The sequence below is a fragment of the Pyxicephalus adspersus genome, chromosome 2 (assembly GCF_032062135.1).
Source record: "Pyxicephalus adspersus chromosome 2, UCB_Pads_2.0, whole genome shotgun sequence".
NCBI classification, from domain to species: domain Eukaryota; kingdom Metazoa; phylum Chordata; class Amphibia; order Anura; family Pyxicephalidae; genus Pyxicephalus; species Pyxicephalus adspersus.
In genome coordinates this window covers 103,315,243-103,335,098 of record NC_092859.1, presented here as the reverse complement: position 1 = coordinate 103,335,098, position 19,856 = coordinate 103,315,243, and the positions used below count along the sequence as shown (strand labels likewise).

Below are 19,856 nucleotides of genomic sequence, written 5' to 3'. Positions count from 1 at the left end.
GAATCTTTGCCCTTTTATTATGTGTTCCTTGCAGCATTACTATGTGGGATCAGTATTCTAATTAGTTATACCCTGATTTTTGGCAAAATTCAGTTTCAAAATGTTCTGCTTTTCAGTTGTTTACAGTAATAAACACAAACTGATAAATACAAAGCATTTTTAATATGGTGCAAATGGGTACAGATAACCCTAAAGGAGTCATAACAGTAAATCAAAACAAGAGCCTAATAAAACTGAACATTGGTGTAACTTAAAGCATCACCATTGCAAAACTTTTGCTCTAATAATTGTATTTGGGTAATACAAGTAATGGAAACATTTAGTATCATTTTTCTGTATTGTGCATTTTTTTTATTTTTTATACCTGCAAAAAGACAATTTAACTGATCAGGTACTTACAACAGTCTTGGTTTATTCAGATTGGTTATATTCTGTTTAAAAGATATTGCTGCAACTCTGATGCAGGTCAGTTGATGAAGAACCAGATAAATGATCAATGTGATCATACACCAGGTTACCACTTTTTACCTATCAACCAGCCCTGTGTTTTTGCCTGATCAATGCACTACCAACAAATAGCAGGGGAGTGCCCCCGCTTTCAGGCGAGATAAAATACTGGTGGTGATAGCCACATCCTTTAGACAAAACAGGAATTTTTGGTCAATATGTAGTTTGTCTCTTCCAGTGTGTTCAAAGCTTGGTGGGAAAAAAAAATCCAACCTAAATAAAGAGGAGCCTATATATCATTACATGTATTCATCACATACAGTTACCAGACAAAAAGAACAGTTTTTTTTCCTTTCAATATTGGTACTTGGAGAAAGAAAATAAGGGGGGGGGGTGTATGTAAGACAATTTTGAAATATCCTAATGAATATCAATGAACATACAGCTTCTTCTCCAATCAACTGATAGAATATACAAACATGGAAATTGGAAAGACACAAACCCCTCCCAATGTGTAATGTGTGTGTTAAAAAAAAAAAAAGGAAAAAAAGAAAAAGCATGTGCATGTTTAACAGCTATACTGCAATGTGCGTAATTATTACAGACCAGATATTTATTTTCCTAAAAAAAAAAAAATTTTGGACAAAAATTCAGGCTGTACACATTTGAATGAGGTGAGGTTAAGCCCTGCCCTGTTAAGCCCCTCACCTCCATGTTTTATCAGTCAAATGCCAGAGCCTTTACCACCTCAGAAATGTCAGTATTTGACAGCTGAACAAATGTTGGCAAGTGATGCCTACAGTTCAACCTGGGCCTCAAAAAAGATTGACTGATAAACTAACAAAAGGTGTTGCATTTTAGCACTGTTAATATAGAAACATTTTAGGCCAGATCAAGTTCCTGATCTGTAAGTGAAGTTTCATCATGACAATAGGCGGGCTGCCACGCTAATTAATTGACTCCCTTAACTTTGGAGTTTTGTACGGGGAACAAATATGAAGCTGAACAGTTCTGACCTCTGACCTGACTTTCTGCACACTTGTTCCGGGTCAGTATGCAGGAAACTGCCATTTTCAGATGGTCAGCAATAGCAGCCTACTTCTCCCTCACTAGTTTTTCTTTAAAGGTTAAAGGTAATGTTACAGCAGTTGGCAATGTGTTACTACTACAGTACTTAAGTTTTTTTTATAAATCAAATCTGCAAGGAAATATTTACATTACATGTGTAAGTTCTCTTAGTGTTTCAAGTGTCAAACTAAGCTTTCAAAAATGGGCTAGGTTTTCTTCATAGCCACGTTCTTTGAGAAAGCATATGAATCAAGATGACATCCCAACAGGATTGTTAGGTTACCCCAAACGCCAGATCTTTACATGTTCAATACCACATAAATACTTGAATCTATCATATGGCTATTGAAGGACAACTATCACAACAAGAAAACTTGACAAATCAATTTGGTTGTTATATGTAATGATAGCATTTGGTATGGGTATTCTTTTTTTTCCTTTAACATACAGCTATGTTTTCCTCTATGCTATGTCAGGGTTGAAGAAAACTATAGGACTACTGGGAGGACTGCTGTATGTACCCTGGCAGTGAATTAGCTGGTCTCAACCAATAAGTGCCTTTTTCTTGGCTACTGTCAGGTTAGGAAATTTAATACCATCATTACATATGTAAACTTCCTCTAGTTGTGACAGTTGTCTTTTAAGCACAAGAGTACAGCGTGCAGATAACATCATATTCACGGATTTAACACGCAATTTTTTTTTTTATGTACTTAAAGACACCAAAATTACAGGCAAAAAGATATGAATGGACGTCTGTGTTGGATCCTTTGTTAATTTGAAGGTGGTGGGCCTTGTTCAGGGTTTGAAGTTGGTGGGGGATTGTGCAGACTGGTTTCTTTGTAGACAAACCATGCGTTGCCTGCCCACAAGATCAAATTCAGAAATCCAAAAGCCTTTAAAATAAAATAAATAAAAGTCAACAAGACATCACTAAGTACATACACAGTAGCGTGACCCAGCATTTCTTTTTTGACATTACTTGGATGACCAAATAATTTATTATAAACACTGCATGCATTTCTACAGTCATGTCCGATACCTAATTGATGATAGCAATTAAATACATTTCAATTCTCTAAGCATGGCTTAATTTATTAAACACTGAATAAATGAACCTTTGTGAAGAAAACAGAAAAGATTGTTCTGTATAATGTTTTATAATATAACTATTCAACAGAAACGGATTGGGCACAACAAAAAAAATCTATTAGGTAAAAACACAAAAATTTTAATTTAGGTGCAGATGTACAAATATATAGCCGTGCATAAAACCTACTTTTATTTAAATATCATTAAAATAACAGTAACATGTATCAGAATATAAAAAAACTTTTTTTTTTTTTTTTAAAGCAAAACAAAATCAACATCTTTAATTTATTCCATATACAAAAAGAAAAAGAAAGAAAAACCATCAACACAAGACAATAGTGCATATTATAAAACATCAATCATGTGGTCTCAATTTCTCACATATGTCCTAAAAACAGGCTCAACATGTTTCGCAGACCATAATTTCTGCTTCTTGCACTTGCAGAGCAGTGCAGGGTTTTTAGAATGACAGAATTAATTATGGCTGTGATAGATTCTAACACATTTTAAGCTATGACTGAAATATTGTCATGCATATTGTGTGATATTCTGATACACAGACTGGTATTTTATTATTTTTAAAAAAAAGAGTTTTTTTTGTTTTTTTTTTTACACCATTACCATATATTTGCACATCAACAAATAAAAATCCTGTTTCCTTTGTGTAAAAAAAAAACAAAAAAAAAAAAAAAAAAAACACTTTGTATGGTTATGATGATTTTCAAAGAAAAAAAAGTGACAGGTACAAGAACAGAAGAGTTTGGTGTATTAATACACTGTGTGAGTGTACACTTAGTGATGCACCACACGTGTGGAGGTTGTGTTATTTGGGTCAATTAGTAGGCCAAATGCTCCAAACTTGGATGTAGATCAGAAGATGAAAGCATCTAGAATGGAAGGAAGCACTGATAATGCAATGTTTGAGGATCACATTGCTAGGAAATGTATCATTATATACAAATATACTCAGCATAATTGCACATTAGGAAAAAAAGATAATGTGGGCCAAATTAATTTGTGCTGGTGGTTAGGTTCTAACATCAAACTCTAGTTGCAGTGGGGCCACAAAAGAATTTGCCATATTGTGCATGTATACATGGTCCACACTGCCGTCTTCTGCTCTTGCTGACAGTCAAATTATAGTGACTTCCAATATTTTAACATTCTTTAGGTTTGTAAGGTATCACAAAGCCATTCAAAAAGATAAACAACACTATATTTATGTCCTCCTCTCATAAATTAAAATACATGACCTCTTGGGATAAGGACTTGGGGATCTCCTTACCCAGGGATGAGTGGAATGAGCTGGCTTTTGCTCTCTCCAAAATTGCTCTTAACTCAGCTTTCGTGGAGGCAAACTATAAAGTGCTACTAGGTTCGGAAGAGGCTCTCAAAATGTCATCCCTCAGCCTCTGTGTTTTAGAGGATGTGACACTAGGGGTACGATGTTCCATACGTGGTGGTCATGCCCAATAGCCCAAGCCTATTGGATGAAGATATTTGATATCACCTCCAAAGTGTTAGAGTGGAATGTACAGATATCCCGAGGTAGCACTTTTAGCAGCTGTGATCAGGCTATTCCCAAACCCACGCTGAAACTCGATTCTTTTTATGTTGGAGGCCTAGATCACACTTGCTAAATCTTGGAAGTCCAGTACATGAGCTCCTCAATAAAGTGGAGAAATCGGACATGATCTGGGATGCTTGGATAGGGTATAAATCATCCACCATGAACACTTAAGGTTTCCTCTGTTTAGGAATTTGTTGTTACTCCCTTCCCACAATTTTTACCCATTGTGTCATCCTTTGTGTTGTTTTGTCTCGCAAGTCTTGTTTCCCTATCCCCCTTTCTGGTTCCCGTTGATTTATTTCAGTAAGATATGTTATATTTAACGTATTCAATTTGTATTTTTTTGTCTTGGTCTATATGGCACGATTATTTAAGTTATTTATGCAACTCTGTACACTTTTGCGAATATTTGTGATTTTTGTTTCCCTCCTGTTATAAATGTTAAAAAATAATAAAAACAGAGATAAACAAAGCTTTCTAAAATAGGTCCAACATTTTTTTTGTACATGCATACTGAAGTGCAAGGGTAACAGAGAAATTACTATACACCTCAACTATGATTCCAACTATGACTCACAACTTTAAAGATACCAATTTCTGTATTGATGTAGTCAACATACTTACCACAGAAATGTTTAGCGTCCCCATGTGTGGGTCAGATAAGGAATGGCATTCATAAAAACTGGTTGAATTGCAGACTTGGTTGGCAACATTGGCCGAGTTGGTCATAGATTTCACATCAGTCAATCCTTTAGCCCACGCAGAGGAACTTACGAGCCACATAAAGGCAAAAATGGCTGTAATTATAAAATCCTAGAAAGGATAGTAACAGGCATAAGTACGTGAAATAGAACTTTTAATAAAATTAACCTCGGAGTCTCCAAACAATCCAACTCTTTTTTACATGATCAATGGTATATAGGTGAATAACTTTATGTAAAAAGCAATTGATGAATGATAAACATTGACTCCACTTTCTACCTATATGAAATATAATTAAAAAAGGAGCTTTCTAGACTGCCCTGTCTTGACTCCAAAGACATTTATGAAAATGACTGAAGGCTCAGTAGTAAGACTGTATTACATGTCTACCATATTTAGACAGTGCCCCCACTTTATAGAGAATCATTAACAGAAAGTTTACTAGATGATCAAAGTAACAAGTTTCTGCCAAACCTGACAGCAAGTTTACCAGTACAGAATGTTAAGGTGACAAGTTGTTTAATTTTAAGATTTTTACAACTATAGCAATAAGTTTGTAACCATCTTTGGAGATTAAGAAATGGTTGTATTTAATAGACCAGCATGAATTATATTTTTTAACAGCACTTACCATTGAAAACAGTCATACTGTATAATCAATCCATGCAGCAATAGGGAGAACACTGGCAGTTAAATTATGTGAAGTAAAACACCATTCTTTATACCATACATACAACTGTTGTTGAAGAGGACATGAATATAAAAACATTTTTTTAAATAATATTAAAAATAGGCCACTACACAAATCTTGAGGGGGGGGGGGGGCGGGTTTACCCCTAGTTCTAGAAAAATAAAAGAGAACTGCCCCTTGACCAGAAGTAACAAATGGTGGCAATGCCCCGGCCCCAAGCAACATGATTCAAGAGGCTGCTCTAATGAGATCTAGGTGGGAAAACATAGGTCAATATGACTGCTATACCTAAACAATAGGGGAAGAGGCAACATACCTCTGAGGGAGGAAACTACCACATAAATGTGGATATGGTAGGAAATAAAAGTCTCTGTATACATTTGAGACATCAATAAGTAATTTTGAGTAAACTCAAAATTAAATTTCTTCTGACTGCATAAAGAACCATAGGATAATACTACTTCTACAGGACTTCCACCTATTGATGTAGGCATAATATAGGGCATCTGCACCCTGGTACAAAAGTAAAAACATAAATAAAAGACATATATTGTAGCTTGATTTTAACCTGATTAAAGAGAAAAATTAAGAGAAACTAAATGACCGATCAGGCAGGTCTTAACTGTTGAAAGAAACAGGTGATATCCCTTCCGCAATAAAACATGCTTACCTGCCTGATCACGGTCTTCATCTGACAAGAAAAAAATTGCTGGGATACCGAGCAAATCCCAGCCTCCTTTGCAGCTGCAAGGACTAAATGAACTCCGCTTGTGCCTATGTTGGACTTACATCAGACTGGCCAATCAATCGCCAATGACTTAACGTACTTAAAAGTTTGCATATCTCCTAAACCGTATGTCGTAATGACTTGAAATTTTCAGGGTGCACAGGGAACACTTATAGTTAGCACCTTTCACAATTTCCAGCTTTTACAAATTTCATGATATGGGCATGAGAATTGTAAAATATTGTGAAAATATAATATTTGGGTTGCAGTATTAAAATCATGTTTTAAAAATGCGAATTGCGAACCCTCGGGGCCACTTACATAGAAAGGAGCATTAGTATGGGGACCCTAAATATATACCTACCCGTAACAAATCTTTACCTGTCCCAATTTCCCTAGAATTGTGGGGTGTACAAAGCCAAAAATATATGAGAGGGTGCTGAGAAGTTCCTGGCTTTGCCCCCTTCCAGATGAAATAGAAAAATGAGTGTGGGGGCATATGAAAGCCTAATATCTTGGTATGTAACTGTGCAAATATCAGGTCTTTGCGATTCTTAAAACGTTTCTTTCTTTTAGTGAGAAGCTGTGATGGCAGAGACACAAGCAAGTTTCACGTCGTTGGAGTTAGGGGCCGTCATTTTTTGTTTCCCCAGGGAAAGTCAGCAAAGGAGATTCACACAGAGATGCAACACATACACTGGGGGAGAAGTGTCCTTCCTACAAAACCTATATATCTCGTTTCAAGTCTGGGCATTTCACCGTTGAAGATGACTCAACTGACTCGGCAACCTGCGATCAACCTGTCCATGAGCTAATTATTGAGGACTGCAAAAAAGATGGCCCAGATACTTGACATCTCACGGGAGCGTGTTGGGTTTGTTATCACTATTATCCTAGACATGCGCAAGCTTTCAGCGAAGTGGGTGCCGAAATGTTTGAACATGATCAGAAGAAGGAATGAGTTGAAGCATCCAAAGCTGTTTTGGCCTATTTTGAAGCTGCACTGTACTTTTTGGCTAGGTTAGTGACTGAGGATGAAACCTGGCTTCACATCTATGATCCTGAAATCAAGGAACAATCAAAGGAATGGCGCCACAGCAGGTCCCCGCGGCCAAACAAGTTCCGCACCCAGAAATCGCCCCAAAAAAGTCACGGCCTCCGATTTCTGGGACAAAGATGGTATTCTGTTGGTGGACTACCTACTTCAGGGCTCTAGTATCACCGAACATTATTAGGCTGGACCAGCTGAAGGAGGCAATTAAGACGAAAGTTGACCAAAGGGATCCTTTTTTTGCAGGACAATGCACCAGCGCACACGTCTAATGTTGTGGCTGCCAAATTGAACACCCTGTGTTTCCAATTGATCCACCATCCTCCTACTCACCTGACCTGGCCACCTGATCAGACTATTATTTGGTCCTGAATTTTAAGAAACACCTGAAGGGGCAACGTTTTGAGGACATTTCTGACGTCAAAGATGCTGCTGAAAGCTGCAACTACACTGTACCAAGTGCATCAGTCTTGGGGGGGATATGTTGAATAAATGTGTTATTTCATAACTTTGGCTCTCTTCTTCCTGGGAAAATCCTGGAACTTCTCAGAAACCCCTCGTAGGTGCAGTGGGGGACACCTTCGGCTACCCCCCTGCCCCACACTAAAATGTCATTGCTATGGCAAACGCGCTGCCCTGTTACACATTACTGCCCACTTCTAACACTTGAACGCCAATTTGTCTGGAATGGGGAGGTGAAGGAAACTGAAAATTTGTGGGGAATGTCTGTGGCTAACACCCCCTAAAATTTTTTTTATCACAATGGCATCATTAGAACGTCTGTCCATCAAAACAAAAATTGGAGTTCAGGTATTGGTAGGGTACATTCATGTGTAACAGGGCAGCGTGTTTGATGGGCAGAGTTTATGTAATGATACCATGGTGAAGAAAGTTTAGGGGGTGTTAGCCACAAATGTCTTCCACTCATAACCTATAATTGTTTACCTGCACCTCTCTGTAATTAGAAGTCAAGGTAGGGCAGGAGACAGTTTGATGGGCAGAGTTTTTTTTTTGTTCTAATGATGCCATGCTAAAAAAAATTTAGGGGTTTATTCATCTGTTCCCCACATTTTCAGTTTTCTGCACCTCCCCATTCCAGATAAATTGGGGTTCAAAGAACATAAGCAGAAGTAGTATTACAAATATAGTTTGGTGAAAGGTAGGTAAAATATTTAGAGGGGCCCCACCCCAATGCTTCTTGCTATGTAAGTGCCCCCTGTGGGTACTTAATATGCATTTTCAATTTTGGTCTGCTAGGTGCAATTTCTTATGAAACAGCAACCCAAATGTTAAATTTCCACAAGTTTTTAAACTTATGATCCCTATATTTGGAAGTTCTTGAAATTTTAAAAAAAGGAAATGTTGGTTATTAGTAGCTTTGAATGTCCCCTGTGTACCCTAAAAAATATAAGTAATTAAAACCAACAATTTAGGAGATCTAAAGGATTGAACACAGTGAGTTGTTAGGTTGCAGAATCTGACAAGCAGTCTTTTCACACACAGCTATCACACTGCGGGAGGATACATTTCACAGGCAGTTTTTGTTTTGTCCATAGAATATGGGCAATGATGGGGGCGGGGGCTTTCCTGTCCCCATCTGTATTCACATGCACAATGCTGTCATAACACATTTTAACATTATATAAAGAGGGACATTCCTCTTTTTCTATAATAGAAAAATGTGTATTGTTTTTATTAATTTTTTGGAGGAGGACCCCTCCCTTTTGTCTTTACTGCCATGGTGGTAAAGACTGCAGGGTAAATCCGCAGGCTCCTGGGGGTATTTGTGTCACAAAAGTGTTCCAGGAGACGGCATCTGAAGTCAGGCTTAATTCACATCGGCAGTAAGGTTGCTGCTTGAAAAACTGCTAGGCCTGAAAAAGCCCAGCACTTACCATCTGTTACCAAGCCCAGGTGCCTAGCAGTTGCAAGTAGTCACTCTGGAGGGGTTAATATTTTTACTGCTAACATGTTAACAAGCCTAATTTATTAATCCACATTGATCACAATATTACACTACTACAAAGCATTACACTATTAAAACATGGAACACTAGGCAGTTGGATTAAATTACACAGAACTAGACGGTTGGGGCATAATACAAAAAAAAAAAAAAAATGCTCTGAATATACCCGGCCGTTTGACTCAATGAAAACAAGTTGGTGAGAGAAAAAAAAAAAAAAAAGATAGTACTTACAATAAGTGGTCCTTTTGTAGCTTGTTGATAAAGATGCTTGTACCCAAGATACAATACCAGGGCACCCATAGAGTAAAGGAAAGCAAATACAGCAATGGTAACATAAAACTGGGCTGGAGAAGAATAATCCCCTGTGAGGTGCAACTCATCCCATTTGTGTTCACAGATTTTATCAATTCCTTTTAAGACAACAGTATTCAGCCTAAAGATAAAGCAATAGGAGGATTAGCTTTTATTTTCTTCATTAAATGTGTATTGAGATTTTGAAAACATAACATCAAAATGTGAAGAAAAAAAAACAAAACAAAACAAACAAACAAAAAAAAACAAAAAAAAAAAAAAACAATGGGAGTACCAAAATAAATACAATAAAGTGCTTGTGTCAAAAACAAAGAACTGAGATAAATGAAAGTTTATTACTTTTAAATCAATCTTGATTAATATATCCATAAGAGGCACACATCTATCTTTTCCCATGACATTAGGTGATAATATATGTACACATAATTGAGGATATTTATGTACTTGGGTACTCATTTTTGCAAACTGGTCTTTCCTTTATACAATAAAGAATAAAATATTTGTGATATAAAGAATTGTGTTGGATATATATTAAGGAGTGGAGTAACCTCACAGGAAAACAAAGTCTTTTGATGTAAATAAGGCAGGGGAATTACCTTGAAATAATCATTCCATCAATAGCATTCCTTAGACTGGTGGCATCTGCATTAGTTGTCTTTTTTTAAGGACCCCCCCCCACCCCCTTTACCCTGCCCCCATAGGACAAGATTACAGTACACGCAGCACTATTCATAACATAGTAAGGAGGTACTTTGTAGTCCACAGAGATTGCTAGGAACAATATACAGACTGAACAAATTTAACAAATTTTTGGGAGTTATATATTAAAGGGAATACAAAGCAATTCAATGAAAAGTTAATTGTTAGGGTTTTCATAGTGTACATCAAATCCAAAAATGTATTTTCTAGCTGTGGATAGAGTACAAATCGCCTGTTAGATTTTTACTTTTATCTGTGATTCCATTAGAGAATTTTTCTCAATTTCCGTCCTGTTGGCAACACTTTGAGTAGAAAGGAAGTGAGAAGAAAATATACAACAGAGACATGCGTGGTTCAGAGTCTATAAATTTATTGGTCCATGACGCCAAAAGGTTGGCAACCACTGCTTTAAAGGATGCCTGCTATGATAGTAATACAGAAGAGGTTGCCATTACAGATCTTCTGAAAATGCATACTGCCAGAAAGTCATGATAATTTTCCAACTTAAATGCCTTCTGAATGACTGCCTCAAAACAAGCATTTAGATCAGGATTTCCTTTGCTGCATACCTGTTACCAGAGACAGCCAGGGAACTAGCATTTCTCAGAAAAGCCTACAAAAACAGCCACATACTTTTCTTATGAAAGAAGTTTATACGGTTTGGCGAATATATTGGGGTAACCTATGAACCCTATAAAAGGAAAAAGGAAAACATATGAATACTCACCTAAATGGGTACCCAAATTCAGCCACCACAGTATGGTTATCAGGAAGTGTTTTATTTTTACATGTCACAAATAAGCTTGTCTTTCCACTGTAACCCCCACTCGTTGCAAAAGAGAAGATCGAAAAAAACTGGAGAGAAAAAAAAAAGATATGTGTTTAAAACAGTTTTATTAGAAAGTCAAGTTTATAAAGTTACATTGATGGCTTTAAGGCCACAAAAGCTAATTTTTCAAAACACTTCCCAAAACTAACCCAATTTTCTACTTTAAAGCTAACAAATTGCAATTAAGACTTTGCAGAACAACAAACACATCATTTTAGAGATTAAAATAACTCACTAGTACTGTAATGATTGAATAGTTTTATGATTTCTGTAAAATCCAATATTTGGACTACACTGAGTGGCACAGAGTTTCATATACATGATCTGTGGATTATACAATGTGCAGACATGAAAGCAGGTGACGTAGCCTGCTGTAAGTTGAGAAAAAAAACGTGTGCTGATCTCACTGAGCATGAGATGGAGATGGGGCAGCAAGAAGCTACCTGGGATGCGTGCCATGGGTATCCAAGGAGGCTCTGCCCTCCAACTTCTTCTTCATTGTTGGGTGTGAAAGACAGACGGGTTGTCGCTTTACCTACTCCCCCCCCCACCCCCCCAAAAGGTTATTTTTACATTACACAAAGTGTTGTCTCCCCTTTTATGTGAAAGCAGAAATTATCTTGATAGGTCCGCTATATTCAGAACGGATTGAAGGAACTGCAGTGAACCAGCATAAGGGAGGAAAGATGCATTAATACAATACACACTGGGACAAGAAGGTTTTGGAGTTTTATTTAATAGTGTAGTTGGGGGTAGAACGTCTAAACCAGTGCATCCTTCTGTAGCTTGGTCAACAGACTTTAAACTAAACAGTGTTTAAACAGACAACCTTTTCAGGTATTAATATTTTCCAAGTTTATAATGCAGATCTATAGGTTTTGAATCATGGACCCTGAACGAATATACAGAGGAAGTATTTGTACATCATTTGCTGCCCAACTCTTGAAATTTAGAAACTGAAGCCATGAAATTAGCAATTTCAGAAGGAACAATTGTGTGCAGGTCTACAATTTATATTATCTCCCTGGAAAACATTTTCATTTCCACAGGGCTAAAAAGGTAAAATTAATGAGAAATGGAAATTGGAGTAAAACGTTCCATTTAACAAAGGATGAGATATATTGAGTAAATACGTAGTGAATATATCAAGCTGAAAATTGTGTATATATATATATATATATATATATATATATACACATACATATACTAAGCAGATGACGCACATAAAAGTCTGTCACCACTATGTAGAATCACTTTCTGTAATTGTCCTTGGTGATCACTGTCACTAAAACTGAAAGCAATGAAAAATCCTACAAATGGTTATTTAATTTTTCAATGGGGACTCCTGTTCTGTTGATAGCTGGCCAAGACAAAAACTCCCCTCACTTTGTTCCTGTTGTGTATTTGGTACAGGAATTAGGAGGAAAAAGATCTAACTATAAAATATGGTCAGCACAAAACTGAAAGTGGAGTAAATCCTTCCTGACACATAATGATTCTCCATTCTTTTAGATAGGCTCTCCTATGTAGAGCCCTCTTTGTACATCCCAATTCTTCCTCTATCCAGTGCAGAGAGGGAACATGGAGACCCCCAAGCTACTGATTACAAAGCTCTTATTAAATGATGACCAACCTGTTGCCAGTCTACAAAAGGAATCCCAGGGGACTCCAAATAGAATATGAAGACGCAGCTAACAATGGGTTTGGTTTACTAAAGGGATACAAGTAGTATCGCTTAGCAATGTGAATTGTCCCCTTGCAAGAGGATGTTTCACTTTGCATATAGGTCAAGTTCAACCATCCAATCAGGGGAGAAAAAAAATCCTGAAAATGAAAGATCTCCTTGTAGATAATAGGACACTTATTGCAATGTAAATATTGACCAAATTTACTAAGTGAAATGAAATATTTCTTACAGGAAGAATAGCCTTACAAAGTGAACAGAATATATTCCTATAGTAAATTATCCCCAATATCTGCATTTCATCTTATGCAATGATCAGCTACTTTGCAACAGGAAAATGATCTGCAATTATTACAAAACCACACGTAGTAAATGTGGTCAGCTCCTGGTGACAATCTTTTAATTGTGAATTTATATCAAAAAGTTTTACAGGATAAGGTTAGATCTCCCTCCTTACAATGGCGTCTCTATGCTTGCTGACGACGATGAAGGAATGGGAAATCTACAATATTACATTAACTGTAACAAAGGGTAAGGAAAATCTATTATATTCTCATTTATTATGAGATTTCCTCTCACTTCTCACACACAGCTACTTAGTATGAAATTAGGGCCTCATTCTGATCCTGGTAATATGTAAGCACTTTTCCTGTACACACCCACCTAGGACTGACAGCCCCTGTGCTGCCCCAGCAGGTGACAGATTCCTCATGCAGACCGGGCTTTATTATTAAGCAGCTGTTAATAATAGAAGAAGGTCTGCGGAACAATCCCACCTCGTGACCCTGTGGCAGCCGCCCCACCCGGCATATAAGGAAGAGCCAGCGCCCATCCCAGACACGACAAGCATTGCAGGAATCGCCCCTCTGCTCCCCTCAGAGCGGCCCGTCCAATCAGAGGCGCCCCTGAATTTATGGCGGGCTGGAGATGCGTAGCTCTGACATACGGTTGGCTCGGCTGTCTGTGGTAACATTTGCCAAGCGCACAGCTACAGAGGAGTCTATTGTAATAACGTCATTCCCTGATAACGGGCGATACTTTCCTGCCATATCGATCCTTATCAGGAAGTGAACTGACTGCCACTTGTACCACACGGCTACTACAGTACGCGGCATATCGCTGCCACAGGCGCACACGTATACAGGACATGGCCAGAGCCGATCACGTGTCTCTCCTGAACACCACACCCCGTCACCATGTCTCTTCAGGTACTCGGTAACGCCTCCCTCATCCGCACAGGCCCAACTTTCTCCATAACTTACCCACTCTAAAATCTTAATGAAGCCCAGGGGCTCCTTCAGAGGATTGAAGTCTAGCTGAAAGCCCGACATCTTCTACGATGACAGTCAGCAGGCTGACAGTGGAGGACGGGCTACCGATACAGCGAGCCGGAACAAGCACAATTCCAACGGCCTCCTTGTCTACCTGAGTCAGCCGGTTCATCCACTACGTCAGGAGAGCTCCGAGACAATGCCCCGCCCACCTCTACGACTATACCGTATTAAGCTATGCAGGGACCCGCCCTTAGGCGGGACATAGGCTGACGCCGGGAACGTCCTGCTCCCTCAGCGACAGTTTGGTGTTGTTTTATTTTAGGGTGACAGTTGTAGTATTTAAGTACAGTGTGTTTATACAACGGTCGTATGTGGCTTTTCACCCCTTTTTTTGGTGTATTTCCTCACAACACAACCTCCAGCGTGAGGTGACATTTCCCTGGGCGTGGCTCTCTCAGTGGTGGGCGGGGCTTCCTTCTCCTGCCGCGCCTCTTCTCACATGCCTGGGTGTTGGTGTGAGGCAGTTGTATCACATGACAGGTGGTCAGGTCCCCCTTGTCACGTGTGTATGCACAGGAAGGCGCCTTGTCTAATAAGTCTTCCTGAAAGTTTGCGACCCCCCCCCCCATTATGTACAGTTATGTAGATAGCCTTGAAGAAAGTTACTGTTGAAAATGTGATCATACCAATGTTCCAGAGTAATGCACATTATACACAATGGTGCCATTCAACTTCCCAACAAGCCTTTAATAAGAGTAGTGGAGGTGGCCAATAGTGGGCCCCTGTACAGGACTGGCTTGGGGCCCCTGTTGGCTAATGGGGGTCTAGGCCCATGTGCACCTCTCCCTGCCCTATGTTTACCCCTGTTCATTTCACCACAAGCAGGGGTATAGTTGTAAATAAAGAAGGTAAGGGCATGCACATCATTTTTATGTAAACATCTCCGCCCCACTACACCCCTGCCCATGTGTCAGTCAAAGGGGAATGAACTTCCTCCAGAGTGACGTCATGTTACCAGATCTGAGCCTGCCATGGGAGAGTGACCGTGTTGTGTTCAGAGAGACAACCCACCCACCGCCCTGAGCCTGTAATTCTATACAGGAGACATGGCACGCGTTTCTGGCCGGTGCATCTCCCCCAGCAGGGTTCTTCTGACCCAGCCTGGAGACCACCAAAGAATTATTTGCAACGTAGAAGAGGGTGTGCCCATTCCCGAAAAAAGTGAGGGCACGGCGTTCCCACCCGTGCCCGCCCCACTACATCCCTGACCACAAGGTAATACATTGCCAAAAATGCCAAGGTAGCAAATACTAATCCATTGTGTATGTTTTTGGCGGCCCATTTGGATAAACAGTTTGCATGAACGGTGAAAATGGGGGAAAACAAAACAATTACGCCTGCAGTGAATCTCCCTCACCTCTTCACCCTTGGTTAGGATACCAATAAAAAACACAGTGTGTACGTTATTCCTCACTAGCCAACTCTCACCCCTTCCAATAAGTTTGGTTGTGGGCGAGCCCTCAGTAACCTTGGCCCGGTGTGGCTGTGTTGTACACAATGGTGTTGTGTCAGACAGACAGAATGTCTGAGAGAAAAGGCTTCGGGGGCAAATCTATCTTCAACATAACACCTCCATAAATTGTAGGCGTTATGTGACTGACTGATCTGACTGACTTAGAGCAGGAACCCTAAAACCTTTTAGGTCCAAGGATTCAGATAAGAAAATTGTTACTGTGCTGGGATCAAAGAGGAGAATTACCGGTATTACCAAAGAAGACAACAATGGCTGACTAATAATAAAACACACACAGAAAGGGCATGCTCAGACTAGTGGTATTTGCAAGTGGTTTATCAGGAAATATTTATTTTTTATCCTTTATTTGACAGGTGATTAATGTAAACAGTGTTTCTGTGTGTTTTTGTTTTTTTTTTTGACACATTAGATGCAGCATCTAGGGTCAGTTTTCTGCCCCTGCATCACTAAAAACTTAAATCAGAGCCACTTGTCAACACATATGCAAGTTTTTTTTAAATAGTTAAAATTCAATTAAAAAAACTATTGTTTGCCAGGCATTTACAGTCACATGTGAAGCCCCCCAAAAGCTCCTGGGCATGTAGCAGTTGACAGCAGGTGTCAGGGGACAGTAAATACCCCTGTAACATACTGCTTGTCTGAAATTGCCCTAAATATGTTTTTATGGATAGAAAAGTGAAACACCAACATAGTGTTAAAAAATTATAATTTAAAGCAGAATATGTTTTTGAATGTTATTACCATGTAGAGTAATTGTTCACCTGAAAGGCACCCCTGGGTACTCCACACTGTACCATGGTAAACTGTAGGTATAGCTACACTGCTCTGAAAACTGGAGCAGCCTAAAGGGACAAAACTAACTAGAAGCTGAGCCTGCATAGGACAGGTGCTACTGTTCTTCCACTAACAAGACATTATGTAAGTACTATGTTACAAATAAAGTCACATCTGAACCTCAGAACAAATATTTTTATTCATGATAATATTAATTAGTGAGGGATTTGAAAGACAGAAGAAGACAGGTAGTCAACTTTTAAAGAATTAGTTTTGAGTGCACTTTTAAATGAGCAGAAAGTAGGAACAAGCTGAATAGGACGAGGAAGACTATTAATAGCTGTAACTCATCCATTACATGTGTTTTTCTGCATACAAATATAAAATAAAGAGTGGAATGATGATCCTACCCTAGGAGAGCTTCATTAAAATAGTCAGGGAGTTGACTGTTCACTTCTGCACCTCTTGTCCACTGTTAATGCCTTTTGCCCACCTCTGTGGCGTGTGCTGCTGACCATTGTGCTACTGGACTCCTCCAGCATTGCTGGACCCCATCCTCACAATTGGTCTCTTTTATCAAAAAATAAAGCCCTGAATCTTGGTGGCTTTTTGTTTTAGCCTTATGGTGTTTCTGTCAGTGCAAATGCCTTATTATTCACCAACATCATAGTCAGAGTGGGTTTTCTGCTTTCTGGAAGGTGACAGCTGAGACCAGTTAGGAGTATTTTAAAGCAGCATTTAGTCAAATGCTAAGTGTGCATAGATAGGTAAATCTGAACTGCTGCTGCTGAAGCCACAACTATCAATACAAGTAAAAAGTATTTTTTGTATTTGATGGACCTGCTGCCAGTCCTGGAGGCATGGTGAGGCATTCATCTATAGGCACACACAAACAACATTTTCATTCCAATCATTCATGGTTGGCTTGCTTATCCCTCTCTCACACCATACATCCCAAAGTACAGCACATGTGAGAGATACTATGTAGCTTGGTATTGACTTTTCAATCAGTAAATTATAATGTAGACTTGCTACAGATCATCCTGTCCAAAGAACCTAAAAAGAAAATACATTTCTTATATTCTTATATTTTATTTATATATTACTCTAAGTAAAAAGTTTATTTTTCAAATACATAAAGACATAATATAAAATATTTGTGTCCAAAAATGTGCTTATTCCTTACCAGTGCAGTGCATTGTGTGTTAATGCATGACATAATGCCCTAAAGGACAGAGAAGCAAGGCAAGGAGTGGTAGGAGGGAGGAGTGACTTTATAAAATATTTCTATGCCAGGGAGCTTGAATTCCTAATCTGATTGAGCTGTGAAAATACAAATAGCAAAGCTCTGGGTGATGTAGTGACATTACTGTGATAAATGACAGGAACAATTCCCACCACTATTCTCATTGGTCTACACAGAGCCCTGACCTCAATCATATTTAAACATTTTTGAGATTAACTGAAATGATTACTGTGCACCAGGTCATCTCATCCATCAATACCTATCTTCATAAATATTTATTTTTCCCGAATGTAACAAAGTTTCCACAGCCACGTTTTAAAATCTTGTAGAAAGACTTGCCAGAATATTGGAGGTACACAGGTTTGGGCAGGTAGGGGGCATGTACAACCAATTACAGGTAGTCCCCGGGTTACATACCAGATAGGGCCTGTAGGTTTGTTCCTAAATTGAATTTGTATGTAAGTCAGAACAGGTACATTATTTTAATAAATGCATTTAGGACAGATGTTTGTCTCAAGATAATTTTAGGCAGTGTGGTGTAAGTTACTGTATAAAATACTCACTATGAGTTAATCACAAACAAAGAAAAAAACAAAGCAAAAAAAAAAATAACGCTTTGGAGCCTAGACATTCATTAACTTCTGCAGCAAGCTGTGCTTTGATATGCAAAAAGAAACAACTGCAGAGTTTGTCTTGGTCATAGAGTTACAAGATGTTGCGGAAGAGCACAGTCCTTAAGATCACCCACAACCTCAGCTGTGTTTAGCAAAAGATTTCTTCTGCAAGTCATGCAAACCTCACCATCAAGCCTCCGTCCTGCACATGAGCGAGCAGGGAAGCCCTCTTCTAGGAGTTGTCCATATGTCAGATGTCCTTAACTCGGGGACTACCTGTAGTAATATTTGTGGTTTTATAATATGATATCCAGCAAACACATATACATGTCATTGTCAGAGATTCACAAACATATGGCCTTATTAACTTCTAACTCTAAGGTTTGTCCACTTCTAAAGAAATACAGACATGTCTGCAAATTTCCTCTTTACAACACTAAGATTGCACCAGCTGGTTTTAAAAAAAGGCAAATCTTTCCGTTCAGTTTGTGAAAAGGACATGGTGAAACACATAGCAATTTCTTCACAACACAGGAAGGCATGAATCTGCAAAAAAGGTTTTCCAATGTATATGGTTTATATAAAAGAAGTGGCTTTGTTTCTTAACAAAACTGGAATAAAACTTTAAAATCTAACTGCAGGGAATTTTTTTAATTTTAGGTAATGAGAAAGAATTACATTTGTCAGAACCCTATGAACTGTAAGGGGAGATGTTTTCCTTTACTTTTAGTCTCAAGATCGACAAATTAGGAAAAGTGTACAGGGTCCAGCAGTGTTGGGAACCAATAGATGTATACTACAGTGACCACTCAAAATTAACTCATCATTAAAAGACATTAAATAGGAACTAAACCCATTTTCTATATTTAAATATAAAGCCCAGGAAAAACCTTAACTTCCCATTGAGTGCAAGATAGTATTGTAGTTCAGTCAAGTGTCGTTTGGTACAAGAATGTCCATCTATGTAGTAGTGACAGGATCCCACATTAGATGCAGTGGCTGCACAATGGGCCTGAATTATCAAAGCCCACCAAGACTGAAGATAGACTATCACAGGAGATCCTGGGTGATCCAGATAACCTGGATTGGATCTAGTTCTGGTTAAAAACATTTCCCAATTTAAAAGAAAATGATTTTAAGAAACCCAATCCATGATTGCTGGATCACCCACTTATGATCCTTGAGTGCTTTATAGCTCTTCCAAGTGAAGTGCTGCCTGCCTGTCATTAAAGCTTTCTCCCATAACCCCTACTATAATAATGAGCTGTGCTTTTGTGTTTACCTTCCCTGGTAGTTGTCAGTGTATTTTTCGGTAAAAGGAAAACAAAGCATTTATAGATTGTTGCGCACACAAGGATACAGTTACTTTATTACATTACTATCATACAATTTCACAACTAAATGGCAGAAGTAGGAAACTAAAAAGCTATCATGAATAATAAAAAATAATGTTTCGGGAGTTGGGCTCTATTTCATATCCTGTGCATGGCTCGGCATGCAAGGGGGGTAGTGCTGTAGTAGAAGCCTTACCTCTCCTGTAGAGTATATGGTTCATTTGGGTCCTGGTAGGTAAAGT

General features: G+C 38.6%; 1 protein-coding gene across 1 annotated transcript; it reads right to left on the bottom strand.

Annotated features, from left to right (window-relative positions):
* Nucleotides 1-143: 143 nt before the first annotated feature.
* On the bottom strand, nt 144-14,314 carry SYPL1 (synaptophysin like 1). The gene is made up of 5 exons (XM_072401673.1): nt 14,101-14,314; nt 11,053-11,180; nt 9,546-9,747; nt 4,802-4,990; nt 144-2,411 (listed from the first exon to the last, which is right to left on the bottom strand). Exons 1-5 carry the CDS (start codon nt 14,167-14,169, stop codon nt 2,289-2,291), a joined length of 711 nt encoding a protein of 236 aa, XP_072257774.1. The 5' UTR covers nt 14,170-14,314; the 3' UTR covers nt 144-2,288.
* Nucleotides 14,315-19,856: the final 5,542 nt, after the last annotated feature.